General features: G+C 47.6%; 1 protein-coding gene across 2 annotated transcripts in view; it reads right to left on the bottom strand.

Moving 5' to 3' along the window:
• Window positions 1-5,776: 5,776 nt before the first annotated feature.
• The window catches only part of pdhx (pyruvate dehydrogenase complex component X), a 285,318-nt gene continuing 264,040 nt past the window's right edge, over window positions 5,777-27,054 (bottom strand). Inside the window, exons 10-11 of one of the 2 annotated variants that reach the window (XM_078220382.1) lie at window positions 13,340-13,404; window positions 5,777-6,228 (exon numbers count right to left, since the gene is read on the bottom strand). In XM_078220382.1, the coding sequence (XP_078076508.1) occupies window positions 5,964-6,228; window positions 13,340-13,404 (330 nt within the window). In that variant the 3' untranslated portion in view covers window positions 5,777-5,963. The remainder of the gene's footprint in view (window positions 6,229-13,339; window positions 13,405-27,054) is intronic. The other variant, XM_078220383.1, reaches the window with a different exon arrangement.

The raw sequence follows: 27,054 nt of genomic DNA, 5'->3' as shown, positions 1-27,054 counted from the left end.
ATATAATGGGTTATGGGAAGGGAGTGGCACATTGAAATTCGTTTTTGGATTGTTCTAGCAGAGCACTAGTACAGGAATAATTTACATTTATATTGAACATAAAGAAATAGTCCATGGCACTTCACAGAGACATTGAGGGATGAATAGATGTGGAATCAAAGGAGGAGATTTAAGAAGGCGTGCCCCAAAGTTTGGTCAAAAAGGTGGGGGATTAAAGTGAGAGTTAAAGGAGGACTGGGAGAAAGGAATGAAAGCTTTTAGGGAGAACACACAGCCTATATGATTGAAAGTATTGACTCCAATGGTTGGGGAAAGGGGGCTGGTACAAGGAATCAGATGAATGGAGTTTGGGAGTGGAGTTTATGGTGCAGTAGGTGGTGACAGAGATAAGAGGGGGCAAAATCAGAGTATTAAGCACAACAACAAATTCACTAGTATTAAAAGATCGCAAGCCCACTTGACAGATGCATTATAATAATTTTAATAATTAATAATTTTATCACTTGTAATCACAGATGTAATTTCTGTGGTTTATAGTTTGTAAAGGTTATATTCGGTAGTAACGAGGAGCAGGGAAGAAGGACCCTAGAGAATTGGAGATAATCTGAAACAAAACATCTTTCAAAAGTTCAATTTAAAGAGGTAAGACATGACAGGAGAGTTCCAAGCCACGGTTTGCTCTTCGTGCTCCATGTGGGAGGCCGAGAACATTTCCAGTACTTGGCGCCAGCACATGTGCAGGAAGTGTCTCCAGCTGCAGCTCCTGGAAGCCCGCGTTTCGGAACTGGAGCATCCGCGAGGCGGAGAGTATCGTGAAACTCGCACGTACAGCGACGTGGTCACTTGTCAGGCTCAGATTCCACAGGTAGGAAGGGAATGGGTGACGACCAGACAGAGCAAGAGAGCTAGGCAGGCAGTGCAGGAATCTACTGTGGCTCTTACCCTGAAAAACAGCTGTACCGTTTTGGATACTGTTGAGGGGAATGGCCTTTCAGGGGAAGCACAGTAAGAAGTCTCACAACACCAGGTTAAAGTCCAACAGGTTTATTTGGTAGCAAATACCATAAGCTTTCGGAGCACAGCTCCTTCGTCAGATGGGGTGGATATCTGTTCTCCAACAATGCACAGACACAGAAATCAAGTTACAGAATACTAATTAGAATGCAAATCTCTACAGCCAGCCAGGTCTTAAAGGTACAGATAATGTGGGTGGAGGGAGCATTCAACACAGGTTAAAGAGATGTGTATCCTTCAATAACCAGTTCTTCATCCAGACACACGGAACAGCCATGGGGACAAAGTTCGCACCGCAATATGCCAACATCTTCATGCACAGGTTTGAACAAGACTTCTTCACCGCACAGGACCTTCAACCGATGCTATACACTAGATACATCGACGACATTTTCTTCCTTTGGACTCATGGTGAGCAATCACTGAAACAACTATATGATGACATCAACAAGTTCCATCCCACCATCAGACTCACCATGGACTACTCTCCGGAATCGGTTGCATTCTTGGACACACGCATCTCCATTAAGGACGGTCACCTCAGCACCTCACTGTACCGCAAGCCCACGGATAACCTCATGATGCTCCACTTCTCCAGCTTCCACCCTAAACATGTAAAAGAAGCCATCCCCTACAGACAAGCCCTCCGAATACACAGGATCTGCTCGGATGAGGAGGATCGCAACAGACACCTCCAGACGCTGAAAGATGCCCTCATAAGAACAGGATATGGCGCTCGACTCATCGATCAACAGTTCCGACGCGCCACAGCGAAAAACCGCACCGACCTCCTCAGAAGACAAACACGGGACACGGTGGACAGAGTACCCTTCGTCGTCCAGTACTTCCCCGGAGCGGAGAAGCTACGGCATCTCCTCTGGAGCCTTCAACATGTCATTGATGAAGACGAACATCTCGCCAAGGCCATCCCCACACCTCTTGCCTTCAAACAACCACGCAACCTCAAACAGACCATTGTCTGCAGCAAACTACCCAGCCTTCAGGAGAACAGTGACCACGACACCACACAACCCTGCCACAGCAACCTCTGCAAGACGTGCCAGATCATCTCACGTGAGAACACCATCTACCCGGCCAACGTTGTCTACCTGATACGCTGCAGGAAAGGATGTCCCGAGGCATGGTACATTGGGGAAACCATGCAGACGCTACGACAATGGATGAATGAACACCGCTCGACAATCACCAGGCAAAACTGTTCTCTTCCTGTGGGGGAGCACTTCAGCAGTCACGGGCATTCAGCCTTGGATCTTCGGGTAAGCGTTCTCCAAGGCGGCCTTCACGACACACGACAGCGCAGAGTCGCTGAGCAGAAACTGATAGCCAAGTTCCGCACATGAGGACGGCCTAAACCGGGATGTTGGATTTATGTCATATTATCAGTAACCCCCAGTTTGCCTCCTGGGCTTGTAGAATCTCACTAGCTGTTCTGTCTGGAGACAATACACATCTGTACATTATCTGTACCTTTAAGACCTGGTTGGCTGTAGAGATTTGCATTCTAATTAGTATTCTGTAACTTGATTTCTGTGTCTGTGCACTGTTGGAGAACAGATATCCACCCCATCTGACGAAGGAGCTGTGCTCCGAAAGCTTATGGTATTTGCTACCAAATAAACCTGGTGGACTTTAACCTGGTGTTGTGAGACTTCTTACTGTGCTTACCCCAGTCCAACGCCGGCATCTCCACATCATGACTTTCAGGGGAAAACAGGAACAGTCAAATCCATTGCACCACGATTGGTTCTGCTGCAGAGATGACGAGTAAAAGATGTGGGAATGCAATAGTTATAGGGGATTCAATTGTAAGGAGAATAGACAAGCATTTCTGTCGCCACAAATGAGACTCCAGGATGGTATGTTGCCTCCCTGGTGCAGTAAGGAAGGCAAATGGTACGTTGGCCTTCATAGCAAGAGGATTTGAGTATAGGGATAGGGATGTTTTGCTGCAATTGTATAGAGTGTTGATGAGGCCAAATTTGGAGTATTGTGTGCCGTTTTGGTGTCCTTATCTGAGGAAGGATGTCTTTGCTATAGAGGGAGTACAGTGAAGGTTTACCAGGCTGATTCCTGGGATGGCAGGTCTGTCATATAAGGAGAGACTAAGTTGGTTAGGATTACATTCATTGGCATTTAGAAGAGTGAGAGGGGATTTCATAGAGTTAGACAGGATAAATTCAGAAGGAATGTTCCCAAAGGTGGGAGAGTCCAGAACTAGGGCTCATAGTTAGAGGTAAACCTTTTAGAACTGAGGTGAGGAGAAATTTCTTCACTCAGAGTGGTGAATGCGTGGAATTCACTGTCACAGAATATAGTTGAGGCCAAAACATTGTCTGATTTCATGATGAAATTAGATGTAGCTCATGGGGCTAAAGGGATCAAGGGATATGGGGGGGGGGTTCAGGATATTGAATTTGATGATCAGCCATGATCAATATGAATGGCGGAGCAGGCTCAAAGGACCGAATGGCCTACTCCTGCTTCTCGTTTCTACATTTCTATTCTGTAAAAAACACCAAATCACATGAGGAGGTATTAGGGCAGATGATCAAAAGTTTGGTTAAAGAGTTTAACCTAAGAGTTAGGTTTTAATGAATGCCTTAAAGGAAGAAACTGAGAGAGGGGCATGGAAATGTGTAGGGAGTGAACTCCAGAGCTTGACGCCCAGCTGCCTGACAGCATGGCCAGTGTGGAGCAATTAAAATTGGAAATGCTCAAAAGGCCAGAATTGGAGGAGGTTAAATATCTTTGAGGATTGCAGGACTGGAGATTAAAGATAGGGAAGGGCCAGACCATCCAGGGATTTGAAAACAAGAATTAGAATCTTAAAATCGAGGAATTGCTTAAGCAGGAGCCAGTGTAGGTCAGTGAGCAAAGGGGTGAGGGGTGAATGAGACTTGCTGCAAGTTAGGGTACGGGCAGCTGATTTTACAGAAAATATGATGTGGGAGGCTGACCAAAGTGTGTGAGAATTTGGAAGTTTGGAGCTAACAAAGCTGCAGATGAGCTGAGGCAGTGATAAAGTCAGGCAATGTTCCAGAGGTAGAAATAGGTGGTCTTAATGAAGGTATAGATATGTGGTTAAACACTGAGATGGCAAACAGTCTGCTTCAGCATCAGACAGTTCCCAGGGAAAGGGATAGAGCTGTTGGTGAGGGAATGAAGCTTGTGGCAGGGACCAAAGACAATGACTTCAGTCTTCTCAATATTTAGAAATCATAGAAACCCTACATTGCAGAAGGAGGTCATTCAGCCCATTGAGTCTGCACTAACAACAATCTCACCCAGGCCCTATCCTCGTCACCCCACATATTTACCCTGCTAATCCCTCTAATTTATGCATCCCGGGATACTAAGGGGCAATTTGACATGGCCAATCAACCTAACCTGCACATCTTTGGAGTGTGGGAGGAAACCGGAGCACCTGGAGGAAACCCACGCAGACACGGAGAGAACGTGTAGACTCCACATACACAGTGACTCAAGCTGGGAATTGAACCCAGGTCCCTGGAGCTGTGAGGCACCAATGCTAACCACTGTGCCACCGTGCTGGAAGGAATTTCTGCTCATACAGTACTGAATGTCAGATAAACAATCTAATAATATAGAGACAGTGGAATGGTTGAAAGATGTAGTGGTGAGGTAGAGTTGTGTATTGTCAGCATATATATGGAAAATGTTGTTGAGTGGTAGCATGAAGAGAGATAGGAGAGGACTAAGGGTAGAGGTAACTGTGTGGGAATGGGAAGAAAAGCCATTGACAGCGATTCTCTGACTATGAGACCAGCTGAGAGTGGTTCCACCCAGCTGGATAACTGTGGAATGGTGTTGGAGGAACATAATGTGACAAATATGTGAAAGGCTGCAGAAGGGTTGAGGAGGATGAAGAAGGATAGTTTTTGTCAGTCACACTGGATGTCATTGCAATGTTGTTAAGAGTTACAAAAGTGAAAACCTGATTGGAAGAATTCAAACATGGAGCTCCAGGAAAGATGGGCATGAATGTGGAAAGTGACAACATGTTCAAGGACCTTGGAGAGGGGACAGTGGTTTGCCAGGATGAAGACGTCAAAGGTGGTTTTATTGAGAAGAGGGGTAATGATGGCAGACTTATATGACATATGAACATATGAGTTAGGAGAAGTAGGCGATTGGTTCCTTAAGTCAGCTCTGCCATGTGATAAGATTGTGGCTGATCTGATTATGGCCTCAACTTTGCTTCCCTGTCAACCCCCTCAACCCTTTGACTCGCTTGTTGATCAAGAATCTATCTAACTTGGCCTTAAAAATATTCAATGACCCAGTCTCCATTCCTCTCTGGGGAAGAGAATTCAATAGAGTCAATAGTCCAACAATTTTACAAAAGATAAAAAACACTCCTCTTAAACAGAAAATCTCTGTCTTAAATGGGAGATCTCTTATTTTTAAACAGATCCCCTTAGTTCTATTCTCTCCCATAGGGGAAACATCCTTTCAGCATCCACCCTGTCAATTCACGATCATGAGCTGATCTGTCCTTCTAACAGTTGAAACCTGAGAACTGTTAACCATGCCGGCCAACATGGGGACCAGGAGGAGAAGGTAAGTGGTCAGCAGTTTAGTGGGTTTAAGATTGAGAGAGCAGATGTGTCTCATGGACAAGATGAGCTTGAAAAGGGCATTTCACTCCTTCCCCCAAGCAGAAGGAAAATGCCTGTAGTCAGGCAGTGTTGATAATAAAGAGATGAAAATGGCAACCCAGTGAAATAAATAACAAGCAGGAGTTTTATTTGGCCTGATACACAGGGAGCAGTAAAGGCAGGGTCGACATTCCCTGCAATGTTATAACACTAACAATAAAATAAACTCTATGCATCACAGGTGTATTTTGTGATGCTTTCCATGTAACATCCCAAATCCCTTGGCAGGTGAAGCTCAGAGAATGCAGCTTAGGTTAAAGCGAATCGTTTTGGATTCTCCAGGTTAAGCTTGAAGTTCTCTAAAAACTGAGATGCAAGTTCATCGTCCACCACGCGGCCATCACTGGACAGAGTGACTGTCATCATGTCCTTCTGGCAGAGGCTGGGCTTCCCTTTGTCATCTTCAGAAACTGTCAGATCCTGGCGTGACTGCCCGATAGCCAAGATGCAAGCCTGAGGGGGGTTAATCACAGCACTGAAACCGCTGATTCCAAACATTCCCAAATTGGAGATACTGAAAAAAAAGCAAAAAGAAAATGACCATCATCATTCCTTCGGTAGCCTTCGAAGCCAAGCCGCAAGTTATCAATGAGCCGTTCCTGTCACTGGCCTGCTTGTGTTGTCAGTTCCCTGCCAATATCATCAGTAACCTGTTGGTATTGTCGGTACCCCATTCATGTTAAACACCCACCCACCTACCTGCCATCGAGTGCTTGCGCCTGTCGGTTAACTGCTTGTAACAGTGACCTACAATGTTATGTACTTCTGTTTGGAATTTTATACTCAAAATATCAAAACTGACATAAACTATCTTTATGGCTGCACCTATTACACCCATTCACCTGTCAAGGTGAGAGGGGCGAAGTATAACTCAGACATCAGAGGGACGTTTTTTACACAGAGGGTGGTGGGGGCCTGGAATGCGCTGCCAAGTAGGGTGGTGGAGGCAGGCACGCTGACATCGTTTAAGACTTACCTGGATAGTCACATGAGCAGCCTGGGAATGGAGGGATACAAACGATTGGTCTAGTTGGACCAAGGAGCGGCACAGGCTTGGAGGGCCGAAGGGCCTGTTTCCTGTGCTGTACTGTTCTTTGTTCTTTATATATTTACCCTGTGTCAGAACTAAATAAACAACATTTAAGATGTGTGGTGGTCTCTGAAGACCATTTCTATTCTCACGTTTGTTTCCTCCTATCCACTTCTTGGGTTGGGGGTGGGGAAGGAATGGGTGCAGCTGTCTACAGAAAGACTGTAAACTATGAGATAGCGTTCACCTGATTCCCCTGCAATCTAATCCGCTGAGAATTAAACTCTCCCTCAGTTGTAACTGGTGGCCTGAGGATACTCAATATCAATTAGTCTCCCAGACAGATGTTAGCATGTTACATAACTGGGATGCATTTAAGTTCCCAAATCTACTCCATTCACAGCGATTTATTGGATATTCATTTGAATTTAATTTTTACACTTAGGAATTCAAGTGGATTAAACATCATATAATCCCTACAGTACAAAAGGAGGCCATTCAGCCCATCGAGTCTGCACCAACTCTCTGAAAGAGCATCCCACCCAGTCCCCCCTCTCCACCATATCCCCGTAACCTGTACATTTACCATGGCCAATCCACCTAAATTGCACATCTTTGGGTAAATATGTTGAAGATCAGAAGGTGGTTTTGTTGAATCAGTTGATTCAGCCAATATAATCTATTTTTTCCACAATATTAGCTTTTTATCGTCCATACAACATCTGCAAACATGTTCACTGCCCTGCATGGCCACTCTTCCTAGTAAGCCCAGGGAAAGGGGCATTGCAGCATAATAAAGATACAATTTCATTTTGTACCCTATGAACACCTCATCTTCAATTCCATTGTGAACTGTACATGCGCAGAACTTAATTCTGGCCTGTGTGTTTTGTGGACCTCTTTCTGTCAGTCCATGTGTGTACCTGTGGTTGGTCTCTCTGTCCTAGCACATCTCTTCTCTCTCTATGTGGTTCACTGTCAAATTTGTCTCTGTCTTACACATACGTCATTGTATGGATGTGTTTGCAATTCCCTCACTCTGTCCCCGTGACGATGATCTCTCTGTTCCTGTGATCCCTTCTGTCTCTGATTCTTTCTGTCCCTGTATATTTCTGATCCCTTCTCTTCATCCCTGTGTGTTTCTGACCGCCTCTCTCTCTGTCCCTGTGCTTCTGATCCCCCTCTCTGTCCCTGCGAGTCTTGGATCCCCCTCCCTCTGTCCCAACGTGTCCCTGATCCCCTCTTTCACTGTCCCAGCGTGTCTGCGCTCCCCTCTCCCTCTGTCCCAGCGTGTTTGCGATCCCCTCTCCCTCTGTCCCAGCGTGTCTGCGCTCCCCTCTCCCTCTGTCCCAGCGTGTTTGCGATCCCCTCTCCCTCTGTCCCAGCGTGTCTGCGATCCCCTCTCCCTCTGTCCCTGCGAGTCTTGGATCCCCCTCCCTCTGTCCCTGCGAATCTGCGATCCCCTCTCCCTCTGTCCCAGCGTGTCTGCGCTCCCCTCTCCCTCGGTCCCAGCGTGTTTGCGAACCACTCTCCCTCTGTCCCAGCGTGTCTGCGATCCCCTCACCCTCTGTCCCAGCGTGTCTGCGATCCCCTCTCCCTCTGTCCCAGCGTGTCTGCGATCCCCTCTCCCTCTGTCCCTGCGAGTCTTGGATCCCCCTCCCTCTGTCCCTGCGAATCTGCGATCCCCTCTCCCTCTGTCCCTGCGTGTCTGCGATCCCCTCTCCCTCTGTCCCTGCGAGTCTTGGATCCCCCTCCCTCTGTCCCAGCGTGTCTGCGATCCCCTCGCCCTCTGTCCCAGCGTGTCTGCGATCCCCTCTCCCTCTGTCCCAGCGTGTCTGCGATCCCCTCGCCCTCTGTCCCAGCGTGTCTGCGATCCCCTCGCCCTCTGTCCCTGCGTGTCTGCGATCCCCTCTCCCTCTGTCCCTGCGTGTCTGCGATCCCCTCGCCCTCTGTCCCTGCGTGTCTGCGATCCCCTCTCCCTCTGTCCCTGCGTGTCTGCGCTCCCCTCTCCCTCTGTCCCTGCGTGTCTGCGATCCCCTCTCCCTCTGTCCCAGCGTGTCTGCGATCCCCTCTCCCTCTGTCCCAGCGTGTCTGCGCTCCCCTCTCCCTCTGTCCCAGCGTGTCTGCGATCCCCTCGCCCTCTGTCCCAGCGTGTCTGCGATCCCCTCGCCCTCTGTCCCAGCGTGTCTGCGATCCCCTCTCCCTCTGTCCCTGCATGTCCCTGATCCCCTCTCCCTCTGTCCCTGCGAGTCTTGGATCCCCCTCCCTCTGTCCTTGCGAGTCTGCGATCCCCTCGCCCTCTGTCTCTGCGTGTCTGCGATCCCCTCTCCCTCTGTCCCTGCGTGTCTGCGATCCCCTCTCCCTCTGTCCCAGCGTGTCTGCGATCCCCTCGCCCTCTGTCCCAGCGTGTCTGCGATCCCCTCTCCCTCTGTCCCAGCGTGTCTGCGATCCCCTCGCCCTCTGTCCCTGCGAGTCTGCGATCCCCTCTCCCTCTGTCCCAGCGTGTCTGCGATCCCCTCTCCCTCTGTCCCTGCGTGTCTGCGATCCCCTCTCCCTCTGTCCCAGCGTGTCTGCGATCCCCTCTCCCTCTGTCCCAGCGTGTCTGCGATCCCCTCTCCCTCTGTCCCTGCGTGTCTGCGATCCCCTCTCCCTCTGTCCCAGCGTGTCTGCGATCCCCTCGCCCTCTGTCCCAGCGTGTCTGCGATCCCCTCTCCCTCTGTCCCAGCGTGTCTGCGATCCCCTCTCCCTCTGTCCCTGCGTGTCTGCGCTCCCCTCTCCCTCTGTCCCTGCGTGTCCCTGATCCCCTCTCCCTCTGTCCCTGCGAGTCTTGGATCCCCCTCCCTCTGTCCCAGCGTGTCTGCGATCCCCTCTCCCTCTGTCCCAGCGTTTCTGCGATCCCCTCGCCCTCTGTCCCAGCGTGTCTGCGATCCCCCTCCCTCTGTCCCTGCGAGTCTTGGATCCCCCTCCCTCTGTCCCTGCGAGTCTTGGATCCCCCTCCCTCTGTCCCTGCGTGTCTCGGATCCCCCTCCCACTGTCCCTGCATGTCTGCGATCCCCTCTCCCTCTGTCTCTGTGTGTCTCTGATCCCCTCGCCCGCTGTCCCTGTGTGTCTGTGATCCCATCTCGCTGTCCCTGTGTGTCTGTGATCCCATCTCGCTGTCCCTGTGTGTCTGTATGTCTCTGATTCTCTCACTGCCTGTCTCACTGCGTGTCTGCGATCCCCTCTCCCTCTGTCCCAGCGTGTCTGCGATCCCCTCGCCCTCTGTCCCAGCGTGTCTGCGATCCCCTCTCCCTCTGTCCCAGCGTGTCTGCGATCCCCTCCCCCTCTCTCTCTGCGTGTCTCGGATCCCCCTCCCACTGTCCCAGCGTGTCTGCGATCCCCTCTCCCTCTGTCCCAGCGTGTCTGCGCTCCCCTCTCCCTCTGTCCCAGCGTGTCTGCGCTCCCCTCTCCCTCTGTCCCAGCGTGTCTGCGATCCCCTCGCCCTCTGTCCCAGCGTGTCTGCGATCCCCTCGCCCTCTGTCCCAGCGTGTCTGCGATCCCCTCGCCCTCTGTCCCAGCGTGTCTGCGATCCCCTCGCCCTCTGTCCCAGTGTGTCTGCGATCCCCTCGCCCTCTGTCCCTGCGTGTCTGCGCTCCCCTCTCCCTCTGTCCCTGCGTGTCCCTGATCCCCTCTCCCTCTGTCCCTGCGAGTCTTGGATCCCCCTCCCTCTGTCCCTGCGTGTCTGCGATCCCCTCTCCCTCTGTCCCAGCGTGTCTGCGATCCCCTCTCCCTCTGTCCCAGCGTGTCTGCGATCCCCTCGCCCTCTGTCCCAGCGTGTCTGCGATCCCCTCGCCCTCTGTCTCAGCGTGTCTGCGATCCCCTCGCCCTCTGTCCCTGCGTGTCCCTGATCCCCTCTCCCTCTGTCCCTGCGAGTCTTGGATCCCCCTCCCTCTGTCCCTGCGAGTCTGCGATCCCCTCGCCCTCTGTCTCTGCGTGTCTGCGATCCCCTCTCCCTCTGTCCCTGCGTGTCTGCGATCCCCTCTCCCTCTGTCCCAGCGTGTCTGCGATCCCCTCGCCCTCTGTCCCAGCGTGTCTGCGTTCCCCTCTCCCTCTGTCCCAGCGTGTCTGCGATCCCCTCTCCCTCTGTCCCAGCGTGTCTGCGATCCCCTCTCCCTCTGTCCCTGCGTGTCTGCGCTCCCCTCTCCCTCTGTCCCTGCGTGTCCCTGATCCCCTCTCCCTCTGTCCCTGCGAGTCTTGGATCCCCCTCCCTCTGTCTCAGCGTGTCTGCGATCCCCTCGCCCTCTGTCCCTGCGTGTCCCTGATCCCCTCTCCCTCTGTCCCTGCGAGTCTTGGATCCCCCTCCCTCTGTCCCTGCGAGTCTGCGATCCCCTCGCCCTCTGTCTCTGCGTGTCTGCGATCCCCTCTCCCTCTGTCCCTGTGTGTCTGCGATCCCCTCTCCCTCTGTCCCAGCGTGTCTGCGATCCCCTCTCCCTCTGTCCCAGCGTGTCTGCGATCCCCTCGCCCTCTGTCCCAGCGTGTCTGCGATCCCCCTCCCTCTGTCCCTGCGTGTCTCGGATCCCCCTCCCACTGTCCCTGCATGTCTGCGCTCCCCTCTCCCTCTGTCCCTGCGTGTCCCTGATCCCCTCTCCCTCTGTCCCTGCGAGTCTTGGATCCCCCTCCCTCTGTCCCAGCGTGTCTGCGATCCCCTCTCCCTCTGTCCCAGCGTGTCTGCGATCCCCTCGCCCTCTGTCTCTGCGTGTCTGCGATCCCCTCTCCCTCTGTCCCAGCGTGTCTGCGATCCCCTCGCCCTCTGTCCCAGCGTGTCTGCGATCCCCCTCCCTCTGTCCCTGCGAGTCTTGGATCCCCCTCCCTCTGTCCCTGCGTGTCTCGGATCCCCCTCCCACTGTCCCTGCATGTCTGCGATCCCCTCTCCCTCTGTCTCTGTGTGTCTCTGATCCCCTCGCCCGCTGTCCCTGTGTGTCTGTGATCCCATCTCGCTGTCCCTGTGTGTCTGTAATCCCATCTCGCTGTCCCTGTGTGTCTGTATGTCTCTGATTCTCTCCCTGCCTGTCTCACTGTGTGTCTGTGATTCTCTGTCATTATGTTTATGTCTTGTTCTCTTGCCATTGTCTAGGTTTGTGTTTGTCGCTCTCTGCTGTATGTATTTCTTCCTATTGCACTATAAAAGACAGAGAAATCCAATCTGGTGCAAGGTGACAGTTGATGATGATGGAGGATTCCATCAATGACTCTCATGGCTGCACTTAGAATTCTAACAGGTAAAATCTGTACTGCAAGAGATAACATTTCAGGAACCTGTGATAGAATGCTCTCTCTGGGTAACAAGGAATACTTTCCAAATGGTGGAAATTTTCCAGCCATTCTTGATGGTGTGATCTTCTGGAAAATGCATTGACGGTGACTGGACTGGAAGATCCACTGCCTGCCAATGGCGGGCCGCCTCCACCACCGCAAAAAACATCGCAGGGGGAGGGGGAGGGAGGAGCAAAATCCTGCCCAATGTGTACAATTTTCCTGCTTGCCTGACATATCTGAAATTTGTTTTCGATCTACTTTTGCTAGCCTCTGAGGTAAATTATATACCTATATAAAGTCCTCTCTGATATGACTCTTTTGAAGGCTAATTTATCTGGACCTCCTCATAGCTCTTCCCTCAGCACTCAGGGACTAAAGCCTCAGTATTGCCTGCACTCCTCAACGGCCTGGATGGCCTTTTTAGGTCAAAGTGCATCATGGGAACTTTTCTAATCTTGGTCAATCAGTTTAAAAGCTCAGTTTGAACCCAAATGAGAGCTGAACATTGAAAAATAGGATGCAGGGATGGACCTTGTCAATGTGACAGTGCTTTAGATTATGTCACTTCCCTTCTTATCTGATTAGATGCAGGTCTTTTTCATTTTTGCGCGCACATTGCATAGTTCTGACTATTGAGGCATCCTTCGTTTGTCATGTGCAATGACTTTTCACAGAAGTTTTGTGTGAGCTCTGGAAATGGGTCCATCAAATTCACAGCTGATTGTCCACAAAAATGTCAGGGTTAAAAATATGTTCCATGTACCTCTACTGCTTCCACAGCCAGGGAGAGGTATCAATGCATCGTACTAAAAGAGTCCCATGCCTGGGTTGAAGGAGGTTCTAGCTGAGTGTCTGCTGCATTAGAAAACATTCAGGGGGTAAAACATGGCGCATTGTTTATATTTGTGCATCTTGCACTTTTCCATTGGATTAGCTGTACTATTTTCAAGGAACAGTGCTTGCTTTATTATTATAAGAGTCCAAGAGTTGCTGGCATTAGGACCATGCAGGACACCTTTACTGGCAAATTATCCAACCTTAATCACCCAGACAACTCACGGTACATGCAAAATATGCTGCACAGGCTGTTTAATTTGGGTAAACTTTATACAGGCCATAGAATTGCTTCCCACTTACAATGTGACTACAGCCAATAAAGGACTGAGAACAAAAGTGGAAGAAAAGATTCCAGGAAAAACAAACATGCCCTAACTCAACAAAATTACAGACTCCCAGTGCTTTAATATCCAACTAAAAGTAGAATGGTTATGTTAAAACTGGAGAGTTGCTGGTGTTTTACCTGAAGGATCCTCCCTGGTATTCCTCAGGTAGCAGCTTTCCTGTTTTTGCTTTCTTTGCAAGTGCCTGGAATGGAGTTATAGACATTACTGTTAATTCATTTTGCTGTATTTGAGTGGGCAATAGAGAGAATTCGCCAGCTAACAAAGAGCAAATTGTTTCTCTATGTATTTCCAGTAACATCACTAACGTTTTGTGAACATAACAGAACTAACAGAATGGCCTCAACTGAAATCAATTAGATAGAAAGTAGCAAACGGACAAATTGGAAGTGGACACTTAACCTCTGGATCAATGCACTGTTCAGAAAATGGATGGAAAATAAAATCAACAGCCTGAAAAATCTTGATAAGAAACTTCACTTCTGGATTTTTGTCAGTTTAAAATCCAGATCATATTAAGACATCTCGTATTTCAATAAGAAGTGAAATACCTGCACAACTGCCTCTCAGATCTTAACTGCTGTAATAATGGCTATATGAGTGTGATATCTCTTGCAACTCTACAGTCTTTCAATTCTATTTCATCATTAACAAACCTGCTGACTAGCAATCGAAGTACCTGTACTTGGGAAAAGCCCAGGATCATTTGTACAACTCCCCTCCCCATCTCCCTTTGAACTGTCTTGAGCATCACAGATTGCATCTCTTATCATCGTCCCCTCACATCTCCCCTGGCACCAATGCCCCCAGGCCCACTGAATTCTACACTCTGCACAAATCGTTTTTATGTCCAGGATTTACGAACAGGAATGCCCCTGCATATCCATTCCTGTACCACTGAGGATGCCATTCTCTCACTGTAGTCATCTTGCTGTACCCTACAGTTATGGTGCTTCAGATGCTCTGTGCTACTTTGGCCATTCCATATTAAGTCTCCTATTCGTTTTGTCACTGCACATGTGTTGGATCTCTGTACTGCACCAGGATGGTGGCTGAACTCATCACTTAGTTACTGAAAAGCAATCTAATCCCTTCTCTGCTCACCTGAGCTTGTTTGCAGATAAACATTGTTGCTATAGAAATCTATATAAGCTCCAATTTTGCCTGAGTTTTGTTTCAATTCCACTCAGTTTCTCCCTAAATCACTTCTCCATTGCACAGGTCACTGTGCTGATGCTGACTTCAACCCAGAGAATCTCAGTGATGAAGTTTCCAATTTCTACCCAATTTCAACCCATCGGTTTCTGTGGTCTTCCTCTCCTTTCTCTTCCTGGACTCATTATTGCTCTGTTAGAATCCATAGAAGAATAGAATCATAGAATCCCTGCAGTGCAGAAGGAGGCCATTCGGCCCATTGAGCCTGCACTGACAACAATCCCACCCAGGCCCTATCTGTAACCCCATGTATTTATCCTGCTAGTTCCCCTGACACCAAGGAGCAATCGAGCATGGCCAATCAACCTAATCTGCACCTTTTTGGAGTGTGGGAGGAAACCGGAGCACCTGGAGGAAACCCACGCAGACATGGGGAGAATGTGCAAACTCCACACAGTCACCCGAGACCGGAATTGAACCCGGGTCCCTGGCACTGTGAAACAGCAGTGCTAACCATTGTGCCACCGTACTGCCCGTATTAGACATCTCCAAGATATTTATACAAGCCCTCCGATTCCCATAGTTACTTGGAATATATTTCTTCCTATTCCTTTTCCTAAGTTACTATGACTTCATCCAGGCTCATCGCCAGACCTTTTGAAATTTGCTCCCTTTCCCGAAAGTGAGGTATTCCTTTATTTGCTATTAAAAGGGAAACAAGTAAAACATTTTTACTCTATTTGTTGCTGCTTCACTTACAAAGGCAGGGTGATCCTGTCTTCAGCTTCAACCCCATTGCTCTCCACATCATTTATAGCCATCTCAATCACTAAAAACATGATCACCACTGAGTGATCACCTTCCCCTCCAACTTCCTGAGTTCTGACCGCCCTTCCTCCGACACTCTTCCAGCTACAACATTCACCTCTTGAATAAAGAAAAGTACATCAATGGAACAGGCTCTTCAGCCTCCAAGCCTGTGCCGATCATGATGCCCATTATCCATCATCAGACAACATGCATATTGTATCTACAATTCCCAAAGCGGAGTCTTGTACAATGGGGAGTCCAACCATAGATTGAACCACTTTGCTCCTTGTTATCTGTAAGCCACGTGGCCATCCTCTGGTCTCAATGGCGACTTTAGAGATTTGAAGGTCCATTTGCTGCCCATTATCCTCATTCATTTACCATTTCATACACTGCATTTTGGAAGCTCCGCTGAGCCTTTACAGTGCTGTACTTAGCTGTTATGTTCTGTCAATGCTTTAGTACTGCTTCAGGGAGATGACCGATTTTTATCCAACCACTTTAAAGATAGAGCCTGTTGCTGGGCAACCATCAGCTCTACTTTCACTCCTCCTGCCAACTCTACACGCCTCACCCCCTAAACTTCCAGGTGGCAAAGCAGCTTCTGGGGGCTCAGGTGAAGACTATGCTGCCTGGGTTTAAGGGGGCTGTTGCTGATTGCCAGCCCATGATACACTAACCACACGTAACCTTAAACTCATATACTCGGACCTTTTATTATGCTGACAACATAACCATTAAAGAGTAGCAACTATTATTTCCTTAAAAGAGGAAAAGTGCTTTCCTATATCTGGGAATGGTGTTCCCTCTTCTACTCATGTCTCACTGAATGTTACATACAATCTTCATCAGGTATTTTATTTTCCCAATGTTTGAAAGGGAAGTATTTGATTAGTACTTCCTACTGAGCAATCTCAACAATGTGTCTGCCATTGTCTGTCAGTAAAGTGATTCACACACTGGTTTTAGAGTTACTAAATCATCCACTAACACAACAATCCTCAGTCATCTCCTGGCTGACAGAGGTAAATATTTATTTGTTCAGCAAAACACAATGCAACCTAATTATACTGTATTCATGTTGTTTATAGTGAGGGGGAGATTTATTAAGCTCCATCCACTTCATGTCACTGGATGAACTACAATGAACTGAAAATCCTCTAACAATGAGCATCTGAGTGCAAATCCCCTGAATGACAGATTTGCAGCCCCCACACAACGTTATAGACCTGCAGAAAGCAATGATAATTACCAGCAATTCATCTGGCTTTTCAAACAGACATATTCAAGTGCAGACTCTATTTTGGAAGGCATGTTAAGATTCAATAAAAGATATTGGCAACTACTGTGGTCCCTTGGTGCCGCAACTCGCCGGCTGACTTTTACGTGCTACAGCTGCTCTATTGCATGTTTCTCCATCATTCAGCTCCTGAGTGAAAACCTATAGTGTATAGGTGTCCAGTCTATGCCACTTAATCAAATAGCCACGTAATGGAGAAATTCTTGCTCGAGTGCAATTCTTTGATGGTCAGACAGGTCCTGACAGTGAAATACAGTGAAACTCCTGATCCAGTGAAATACACAGTGCAGAGACAGAACCGATACAGTCAATCTCCTGATCCAGTGTATCACACAGTGCTCAAACAGACCCTGATACAGTGAAACCCCTGATCCAGTGTATCACACAGTGCTAAGACAGACCAGGATACAGCGAAACCCCTGATCCAGTGTATCCAACAGCGCTCAGACAGACCCCAATACAGTGAAACTTCTGGTCCAGTGTATCTCAGTGCTCAGAGAGACCCCAATACAGTGAAACTACTGATCCAGTGTATCACACAGTGCTCAGACAGACCCTGATACAGTGGACTCCTGATCCAGTGTATCTGTGCTCAGAGAGACCCCAATACAGTGAAACTCCTGATCCAGTGTATCTCAGTGCTCAGACAGACCCTGATCCAGTGAAACTCTTGATCCAGTGTATCCCAGTGTTCAGACAGACCCTGATCCAGTGAAACGCCTGATCCCAGTGTATCACACAGTGCTCAGAGAGACTCTGATACAGTGAAACCCCTGATCCAGTGTATCTCTGTGCTCAGACAGACACTGATACAGTGAAACCCCTGATCCAGTGTATCTCACAGTGCTCAGACAGACCCCAATACAGTGAAACTCCTGATCCAGTGTATCTCAGTGCTCAGACAGACCCTGATTCAGTGAAACTCCGGATCCAGTGCATCTCAGTTCTCAGAGAGACCCCAATACAGTGAAACTCCTGATCCAGTGTATCTCAGTGCTCAGACAGACCCTGATCCAGTGAAACTCCGGATCCAGTGTATCCCAGTGCTCAGACAGACCCTGATACAGTGAAACTGCTGATCCAGTGTAACACACAGTTCTCAGACAGACTCTGATCCAGTGAAACTCCTGATCCAGTGTATCTCAGTGCTCAGACAGACCCCAATACAGTGAAACTCCTGATCCAGTGTAGCTCAGTGCTCAGACAGACCCTGATCCAGTGAAACTCCGGATCCAGTGTATCCCAGTGCTCAGACAGACCCTGATACAGTGAAACTCCTGATCCAGTGTAACACACAGTTCTCAGACAGACTCTGATCCAGTGAAACTCCTGATCCAGTGTATCTCAGTGCTCAGACAGACCCCAATACAGTGAAACTCCTGATCCAGTGTAGCTCAGTGCTCAGACAGACCCCAATACAGTGAAACTCCTGATCCAGTGTATCACACAGTGCTCAGACAGACCTTGATACAGTGAAACCCTGATCCAGTGTATCACACAGTTCTCAGACATACCCTGATACAGTGAAACCCCTGATCAAGCGTAGCTCAGTGCTCAGACAGACCCCAATACAGTGAAACTCCTGATCCAGTGTATCACAGTGCTCAGACAGACCCTGATAGTGAAACTCCTGATCCAGTGTATCTCACAGTGCTGACAGACCCTGATCCAGTGAAACACCTGATCCAGTGTATCACACAGTGCTCAGACAACCCCGATACAGTGAAACTCCGGATCCAGTGTATCTCAATGCTCAGACAGCCCTGATACAGTGAAACTCCTGATCCAGTGTAGCTCACAGTGCTCAGACAGACCCCAATACAGTGAAACTTCTGGTCCAGTGTATCATACAGTGCACAGACAGACCCTGATCCAGTGAAACTCCTGATCCAATATATCACACAGTGCTCAGATAGACCCTGATCCAGTGAAACTCCTGATCCAGTGTATCTCAGTGCTCAGACAGACCCTGATCCAGTGAAACTCCGGATCCAGTGTATCTCAGTGCTCAGACAGACCCTGATCCCAGTGAAACTCCTGATCCAGTGTATCTCAGTGCTCAGAGAGACCCTGATATAGTGAAACTCTTGATCCAGTGTATCTCACAGTGCTCAGACAGACCCTGATACAGTGAAACTGCTGATCCAGTGTATCTCACAGTGCTCAGACAAACCCCAATACAGTGAAACCCCTGATCCAGTGTATCTCAGTGCCCAGACAGACCTTGATACAGTGAAACTCCTGATCCAGTGTATCCCAGTGTTCAGACAGACCCCAATACAGTGAAACTCCTGATCCAGTGTATCTCACAGTGCTCAGACAGACCCTGATCCAGTGAAACTCCTGATCCAGTGTATCTCAGTGCTCAGAGAGACCCTGATATAGTGAAACGCTTGATCCAGAGTATCTCTCAGTGCTCAGACAGACACTGATACAGTGAAACTCCTGATCCAGTGTATCTCACAGTGCTCAGACAGACCCTGATACAGTGAAACTCCTGATCCAGTGTATCATGGTCTGTCTGAGCACTGTGAGATACACTGGATCAGGAGTTTCACTGTATCAGGGTCTGTCGGAGCACTGAGATACACTAGATCAGGAGTTTCACTGGATCAGGGTCTACCTGAGCACTGAGATACACTGGATCAGGAGTTTCACTGTATCTCAGTGCTGAGACAGACCCTGATCCAGTGAAACTCCTGATCCAGTGTATCTCAGTGCCCAGACGGACCCTGATCCAGTGAAACTCCTGATCCAGTGCATCACACAGTGCTCAGACAGACCCTGATACAGTGAAACTCCTGATCCAGTGCATCACACAGTGCTCAGACAGACCCCAATACAGTGAAACATCTGATCCAGTGTATCTCGTCGTGCTGAGATGGTCCCTGTTTTAACCAAACCCCTGATCAAGTGCACGTTCTCCCCATGTCTGTGTGCGTTTCCTCCAGATGCTCCTGTTGCTCCCACAGTCCAAAAGATGTCCTGGTTAGGTGAATTGGCCATACTAAATTCTCCCCCTGTGTACCTGAAGATGCACCAGAATGTGGCGACTCAGTGATCTTCACAGTAACTTCTTTGCAGTGTTAATGTAAGCCTACTTGTGACTAATAAATAAACTTTCTTGACTGGGTTCTGACTGGAAGGTGGCCCAGGGTCAGAGCAGAAGCCTTCAGTTCTTACTCGTCCTTTTTGACACTAACGCCAGTGTTGTATTTGAGCGTGTGTGTCAGGAATTTAAAATCAAATAAAAATAATTCATACTACATTATTTCTTACAAAACCGTGCGCGCAATACTTCACACTTGTTTAAAACGTTATGCTTGAGATTTTTTGCTGAAAGCCTGTGTCTTTTATTATGCAGCTTAGTCTTCAGGGGCCAGCACTTCAATGTTACTGCAAACCCAGTTTCTGGAAAACTCCTCAATTATCAGAAAGCAGTTCCTTTAAAAAGAAAAGTCAACAGCTCTGAAATCCCATCCAGGATCACACAGAGCTCTTAAATTAATCTGCCAAGGCATAATCTACATAAGAATGCTGTATCCGTGGTAACAGCAATTAGTTTGGATACAATAACAGGGGACTGGCAGAGGGACTCGGATAAGATGTCTGCAGAGATTGATACCGGCTATTCTATTAGTTTGTGTGGGCTAACCTGGCCCTGCCGCCAATACTGTAATAACCTCAGCCGAGTTAGACAAGCTGCTCTAGTCTTAAAACAAGAAAGTTAGCAATGGGAGTAAAATTCCAAATCTAGAACGCTTTGAAAAATAGGATCACAATTTCACATTTAGAATGCATCATACCAGATCTCTGACATTACTGAAATCACAGAGGAGGGAGGTTGGATTTTGCTGGGTTTGCGAGCAATTGAATTTGGGTGCTTAAAGGAGTCAAGTTAGCCTGGAAGGGAAGTAAGTGCGTAACTGGGTTTGCAGAATTAAAGAAAAACCATGGAATTTAACTAGTTTCAGGCCTTAGTCCTAGTTTCAGGAGCTTTGACAAAGGGTCATCTCCATACAGATGCTGCCAGGCCTGCTGAGATTTTCCAGCATTTTCTCTTTTGGTTTTAGATTCTAGCATCCACAGTAATTTGCTTTTATTCAGGACTTAGTTACGCTCATTTGCAATTCTTTAAATTCTTTCATGGGATATGCTCATTGAGAGCAAGGTCAGCATTTATTGCCCATCACTAATAGCTCTTGATAAGGTGATGGTGAGTCGCCTTCTTGAACTGCAGCATTCCATGTGGTGTAAGTACACCCACAGTGCTGTTAGGGAGGGAGTTCCAGGAATTTGACCCAGCGACAGTGAAGGAATGGCGACATACTTCCAAATCAGGTGAGTAACTTCAAGGTGGTGGTGGTGTTCCCATGCATCTGCTGCCCTTGTCCTATATAGTATCAGTCTAGGGTTTGTATAAGTGCTGTCAAAGGAGTTTTGGTGAGTTGCTGCAGTGCTTCTGGTTGATAGTACACACGGCTGGCACTGTGTTGGTGGTGGAGAGAATGAATGCTTGTGGATGGGGTGCCAATTAAACTTTGTCCTGGATAGAGTCAAGATGCTTGAATGTTGTCGCAGCCACAGACATCCAAGCAACTGGAGAGTATTCCATCACACTCCTGACTTGTAGATGGTGAACAGACTTCAGTGTTCCAAATGAAACATTCTATCATGAACTCTGATCACTCCTCAATTACTTAATAACCTCTCTGCTTCCTACAGCACGTTTCTATACAAGAGGGGGGGAGGGGGGGGGGAAGCAGAACCTTTTACCGCCCCCACTTCACCATCTAAAACCTAAACGTTCCTGCCAGGTGAAACAGCCATTGATATGTATTTATTTCTGCTCATAATGTGGTCTTGCTCTACATTGGAGAGGCCAAATGCAGATTCAGTGACTACTTTGCAGAACATCTCTGTTCAGAATGCACAACCCTAAGCTATCAGTTGCCTATCATTTTAAATCTTCACTTACTCCCACTCTGACCTCTCTTTTACCTCCTACGCAAAGAAAATGCAGAGTATTACTTCAGTGGAGAACAGCTGCACAATTCTGAGGTACACAGGGATCTAGGTGTTCTAGTGCATGAGTCACAAAAAGTTCATATTAGGTACAGCAAGTATTTAAGACGACAAATCTAATGCTATCCTTTACTATGAAAGGAATTAAAGATGCACTTAAACGTGTTATGCTTCAGATACACAGGGCACTGTTGAAGCCACATCTCAAATACTTTGTGCAGTTTTGGTCTCCTTATTTAATGGAGGATGTAAACGCATTGGAGGTGGTTCAGAGGAGATTTACTACATAAGGGGGTTGTCTTAGGAGGAGAGGTTGGGCAGGCTGGGCTTGTTTCCACTGGAGTTTAGAAGATGAGGGGTGATTTGATTCAATTATGTAAGAGCCTGAATGGCCTTGACAAGGTGAACACAGTAAGAAGCTTAACAACACCAGGTTAAAGTCCAACAGGTTTATTTGGTAGCAAAAGCCACACAAGCTTTCGGAGCTCCAAGCCCCTTCTTCAGACCCTGAAGAAGGGGCTTGGAGCTCCGAAAGCTTGTGTGGCTTTTGCTACCAAATAAACATGTTGGACTTTAACCTGGTGTTGTTAAACTTCTTAGTGTTTACCCCAGTCCAACGCCGGCATCTCCACATCATGACTTGACAAGGTGGACATGGAAAGGATGTTTCCTTTTGTGATGAGTCCGGAACTAGGGAGCACGGTTTTAAAATTAGGGTTCGCCCTTTTAGGGCAGTGATGACAGGAAGTATTTTCTCTCAGAGTTGAAACTCGCTGCCTCAGAAGGCGGTAGAGGCGTGGTTACTGAATATTTTTAAAGCGGAGGTAAATAGGCCCTTGTTAGGCAGGGGAATCTTAGGGTTATCGGGGGTAGATGGGACTGTGGAACTCAAACAGAAACATATTAGTCATGATCTTATTCTGCCATTTGGGGGACGAATGGCCTATTTCTGCTCCTATTTCAGATGTACATTGTTCCAGTAAATCTCAAGGTAAGCTCTAGCACCTTCATTCAACACTGAGTTCACCAATTTCAAATTATAATCTGTGATTCCATTTTTCTGACCAGTAGTCATCAACGATGACTCTGCTTTACTACTTACCTCGAGACTTATCTTTTGTTCATTTACTTGTCTCATTATTATTTCCTGTTGTTTTGCACCATCATCCCTTTGTCATTGAATTTCTCTTGCCTTCCACCCTACCAAAGACCTTTGTTCTATTCTTCTCTCCCTGCTTTCCCTGTCTCTGGACATGCTTATAACCCATTACATTGCTACATTTTTCCATTTTTGGTGAAAGATCACTGATCTGAAAATCTAACTGTTTACTAGCAGATGGATGTACTCTCCAAAACAGGGATTAGGGAAGGAATCCTCAATTGGATCCAACTGCTTAACATAAACATCAGTAAATGCAGTTTCAATCCAAGAGTGGGAATTGGAAAGCTTTCCAATTAAATCCAGAGTCAGGAAGGCAGGCCTGCCCTCTCTCCCCTGTCCTGTTCATGTCTGCAAAGAACCTTATGTGGAGCTCATCAGGAAGGATTCAGGCATAAGAGGAGTGATCATCCCCGGCAGTGGAGGCACTCAGGTCTCCCGATACTTGGATGACATTGGTGTCTTCTGCTCAGATCCGCTGTTGATGTGCAGACTGATGAGCATCTGTGATCAGTTTGAATTGGCCTCAGGAACAAAGGTAAATTGCAGCAACAGTGAGGCCAAGTTATTTAGAAAGTGATCTGACCGACCTTTTGTCCCCTTCATCATCAGGTCAGACTGCTTGAAGGTGCTGGAGATATGGTTCAGAGGGAGTACGGTGTGTGCTAGAAACCGGGAGAGAGAAGCTATGGTTAAACAAAAACTGGGCATGTGGGACCAACACTCCCTCTTCATTGTGGGTAAGAACCTGGTGGTCACATGCGAGGCACTGTTGGTGTTGCTGTCCACGGTGGAGATCTGGCCCATTCCTCACTCCTGCACTGTGACAATCACCCGGGCCATCTTCCTCTACCATCTATTGCTCTATATGTCTAACGCTCTATCGCCCACTCACACTTGGGCAAATCAGACCACAAGGCTACTCAGCAAAAACTGAAGCAGGAGAATCCATCAAAGAAAGTCATGCAATGTTGGTCTGAGGAATCAGATGATCCCCTATGGGACTACTTGGAGTCAGTGAACTGGTCAGTATTTAAAAACTCTGCGGCTAGCCTGAATGAGTACGTCACTACAGTAACTAACTTCACTAGTAAGCGTGTAGAAGACTGTGTGCCAAAGAAGCAAATCCACATGTTTCCCAACCGGAAACCATGGATGAACAGGGATATCCATTGCTTGCTGAAGTCCAGGTCTGAGACATTCAAGTCAGGCGACCCTGACCTATACAAGAAAGCCAGATACGATCTAAGGAGATCCATCAAAGATGCCAAAAGTACCAGATCAAGCTAGAGTCCCAGGCTAGTTACACAGGCCCCCGCCGACCATGGCAAGGTCTGCAAGACACAACAGGCTACAAGATGAAGGTATGTAAAATCGCCGCCTCCAATGCACCCCTCCCTGATGAGCTCAATGCATTCTACGCCCGTTTTGAGCAAGAGGTCAGCGAGAGCACACCCTCCACCCTGGAAGAACCTGTATTTGGGGTCACCATTGCAGATGTCAGAGCAGCTTTCTCAAAGGTCAACCCACAGAAAGCGACTGGCCCAGATGGGGTACCCGGACGAGCACTCAGATCCTGCGTGGATCAGCTGGTGGGGGTATTCACAGACATCTTCAACCTCTTTTTACAACAATCTGAGGTCGCTATCTGCTTTAAAAAGACGACCATCATCCCGGTGCCTCAGAAAAACCAAGCAGCTGTCAATGACTGTCGTCTGGTGGATCTGACATCCATCATTATGAAGTGCTTCGAAAGGCTAGTCATGGCACAAATAAATTCAAGCCTCCCGGACTACCTGGATCCACTACAGTTTGCCTACTGCTGCAACAGGTCCAATGCACACGCCATCTCCCTGGCCCTACACTCAACTCTGGAACACCGAGATAACAAAGACACCTATTGACTACAGCTCAGCCTTCAACACCATTATTCCTATGAAACTCATCTCCAAACTCCGTGACCTGGGCCTTGGCTCCTTCCTCTGATTGGATCCTGAACTTCCTAACCCACAGACCACAATCAGTAAGGGTAGGCAACAACACCTCCTCCATGATCATCCTCAACACCGATGCCCCACAAGGCTGTGTTCTCAGCCCCCAACTATACTCCTTATACACCTATGACTGTGCGGCCAAATTCCTTTCCAACTCGATTTTCAAGTTTGCTGACGACACCACTGTAGTGGGTTGGATTTCAAACAATGACAAGACAGAGTACAGGAATGAGATAGAAAATCTGGTGAACTGGTGCGGCAACAATAATCTCTCCCTTAATGTCAACAAAATGAAGGAGATTGTTATCGACTTCAAGAAGCATAGTGGAGAACATGCCCTGTCTACATCAACGGGGACAAAGTAGAAAGGGTCAAGAGCTTCAAATTTCTACTTGTCCTGTTCCCCCCCCACCTCCGACCCCACCATGTTGACGCTATAGTTAAGAAAGTCCAGCATCGCCTCTACTTTCTCAGGCTAAGGAAATTTGGCATGTCAGCTACGACTCTCACCAACTTTTACAGATGCACCATAGAAAGCATTCTTTCTGGTTGTATCACAGTTTGGTATGGCTCCTGCTCTGCCCAAGACCACAAGGAACTACAAAAGGTCATGAATGTAGCCCAATCCATCACGCAAACCAGCCTCCCATCCATTGACTCTGTCTATACTTCCTGTTGCCTCGGCAAAGCAGCCAGCGTAATTAAGGACCCCATCCACCCTGGACATTCTCTCTTCTACTTCTTCTGTCAGGAAAAAGATACAAAAGTTTGAGGTTACGTACCATCTGACTCAAGAACAGTTTCTTCCCTGCTGCCATCAGACTTTTGAATGGACCTACTTTGCATTAAGTTGATCTTTCACTACACCCTAGCTATGACTGTAACACTACATTCTGCACTCTCGTACCTTTGTCTGTATAGCACGCAAGAAACAATACTTTTCACTGTATACTAATACATGTGACAATAATAAATCAAATCAAATCTTCATCTGGAGGTCAAAAATGGACTATGATCAAAGGGACACCATGTACAACCCTCTAGAAAAAGGGGGAAAAACATGTCCAACATCTCCCCCATCTCTGATGACCATCTCTGTGTGTGGCTTCATCAAAAGCTGTGCATAGACCCTCGGTACACAAACAGGTGTCACTAGATGCTGAGCTTCTATCTGTCCACAGCGTTGAGAAGGATGGGGAATGCTCCAAGTATTCATCTCTTAGAAATGTTTATACAGATAAACACCTTTGATCGCAAGTCTATCAAATGGTGGTCTGCACATAACAAAGTCCTGCTGGAAGGCTCGCTGAGCAGACTGTCAGAGTCATTTGGCAGAATGCCTCATCACCAAACAAGCACCAAGACATAGCTTGGCTTGTGGCGAGATAGGCCCTCCTCATCAGACCCTTCCTATATACCTGCAGTCTTATCCTCTCCACGCGTTGCTCTCAAAGTGACTGTGGTGGGGAAGAGACTGTTGTTCACCTCCTTGTGGGATGTGCATTTGCAAAGAAGGAGAGAGATGCAGTGGTATTTGTCAAGGTTCAGCCCAAGCAACTCTGTAACGCAAGACTCCGTGCTCTACAGGCTGTTCCCAGGGACACACACCGAGACAAATATCAACTGCTGCTGGAGGTTCATGAGCTTGGTGAAAGACTCTCTTTGGCCTGTCTGAAACTTGTTGATCTTCCAGTGCAATAAGTTGTTCTTGTACAAGTGTTGCAGACTGGCACATTCCAAGGTCCAGGACTACAGGCTTAGGGATGCACTAAAGCTTGGGGTATCTGCCACACTTTGCTGTACATTGTAAATAGCAAGAGTATTGGAATTGCATTGAGACGCCTCAGAAAGAAACGTGCCGTACAAAGGAAAATTGAATTCTATTGCACTTTGTAACTTTTAAATTTGAAATGATTTGCCCTGACATGAAATGTATATTATAAATATCAAGAGAATTACAATTATATAGAGGCACCTAGTAGAGGAACATACTGTATGGAGACAAATTGAATTTTATGGCACTTCTTGTAATTTTCAAGTTGAAACTTTTGTAATGTGCTTCTTACTAATTTAATGAATAAAGTATATTTTTGTAAAAAAACATTTTTCTCTCCACAGTGGCTGCCTGATCTGTCGAGTATTTTTAGCATCTGTTTTTATTACAGTTAACAGTTTGTTTTTACAAGAAGTCTGCTATTATTGTCAAACTTTCTACCATTTCCTCTGAATCATATTGGTACAAAGCAGATACAGATAAAGCAGACTAATTCTCAAGGTTCCATTTAAAAGCTCACTCTGCAGAGATTACTGTCCCATTTTTGATCTAATCTCAGGATGTGGAAATCATTGACAGCATGAGCATTTATCACCCATCCTTAACTGACCTTCTTG

Source organism: Mustelus asterias, chromosome 9, assembly GCF_964213995.1.
Source record: "Mustelus asterias chromosome 9, sMusAst1.hap1.1, whole genome shotgun sequence".
Classification (NCBI taxonomy): Eukaryota; Metazoa; Chordata; class Chondrichthyes; order Carcharhiniformes; family Triakidae; genus Mustelus; species Mustelus asterias.
This window is presented reverse-complemented; position numbering and strand designations above follow the sequence as displayed.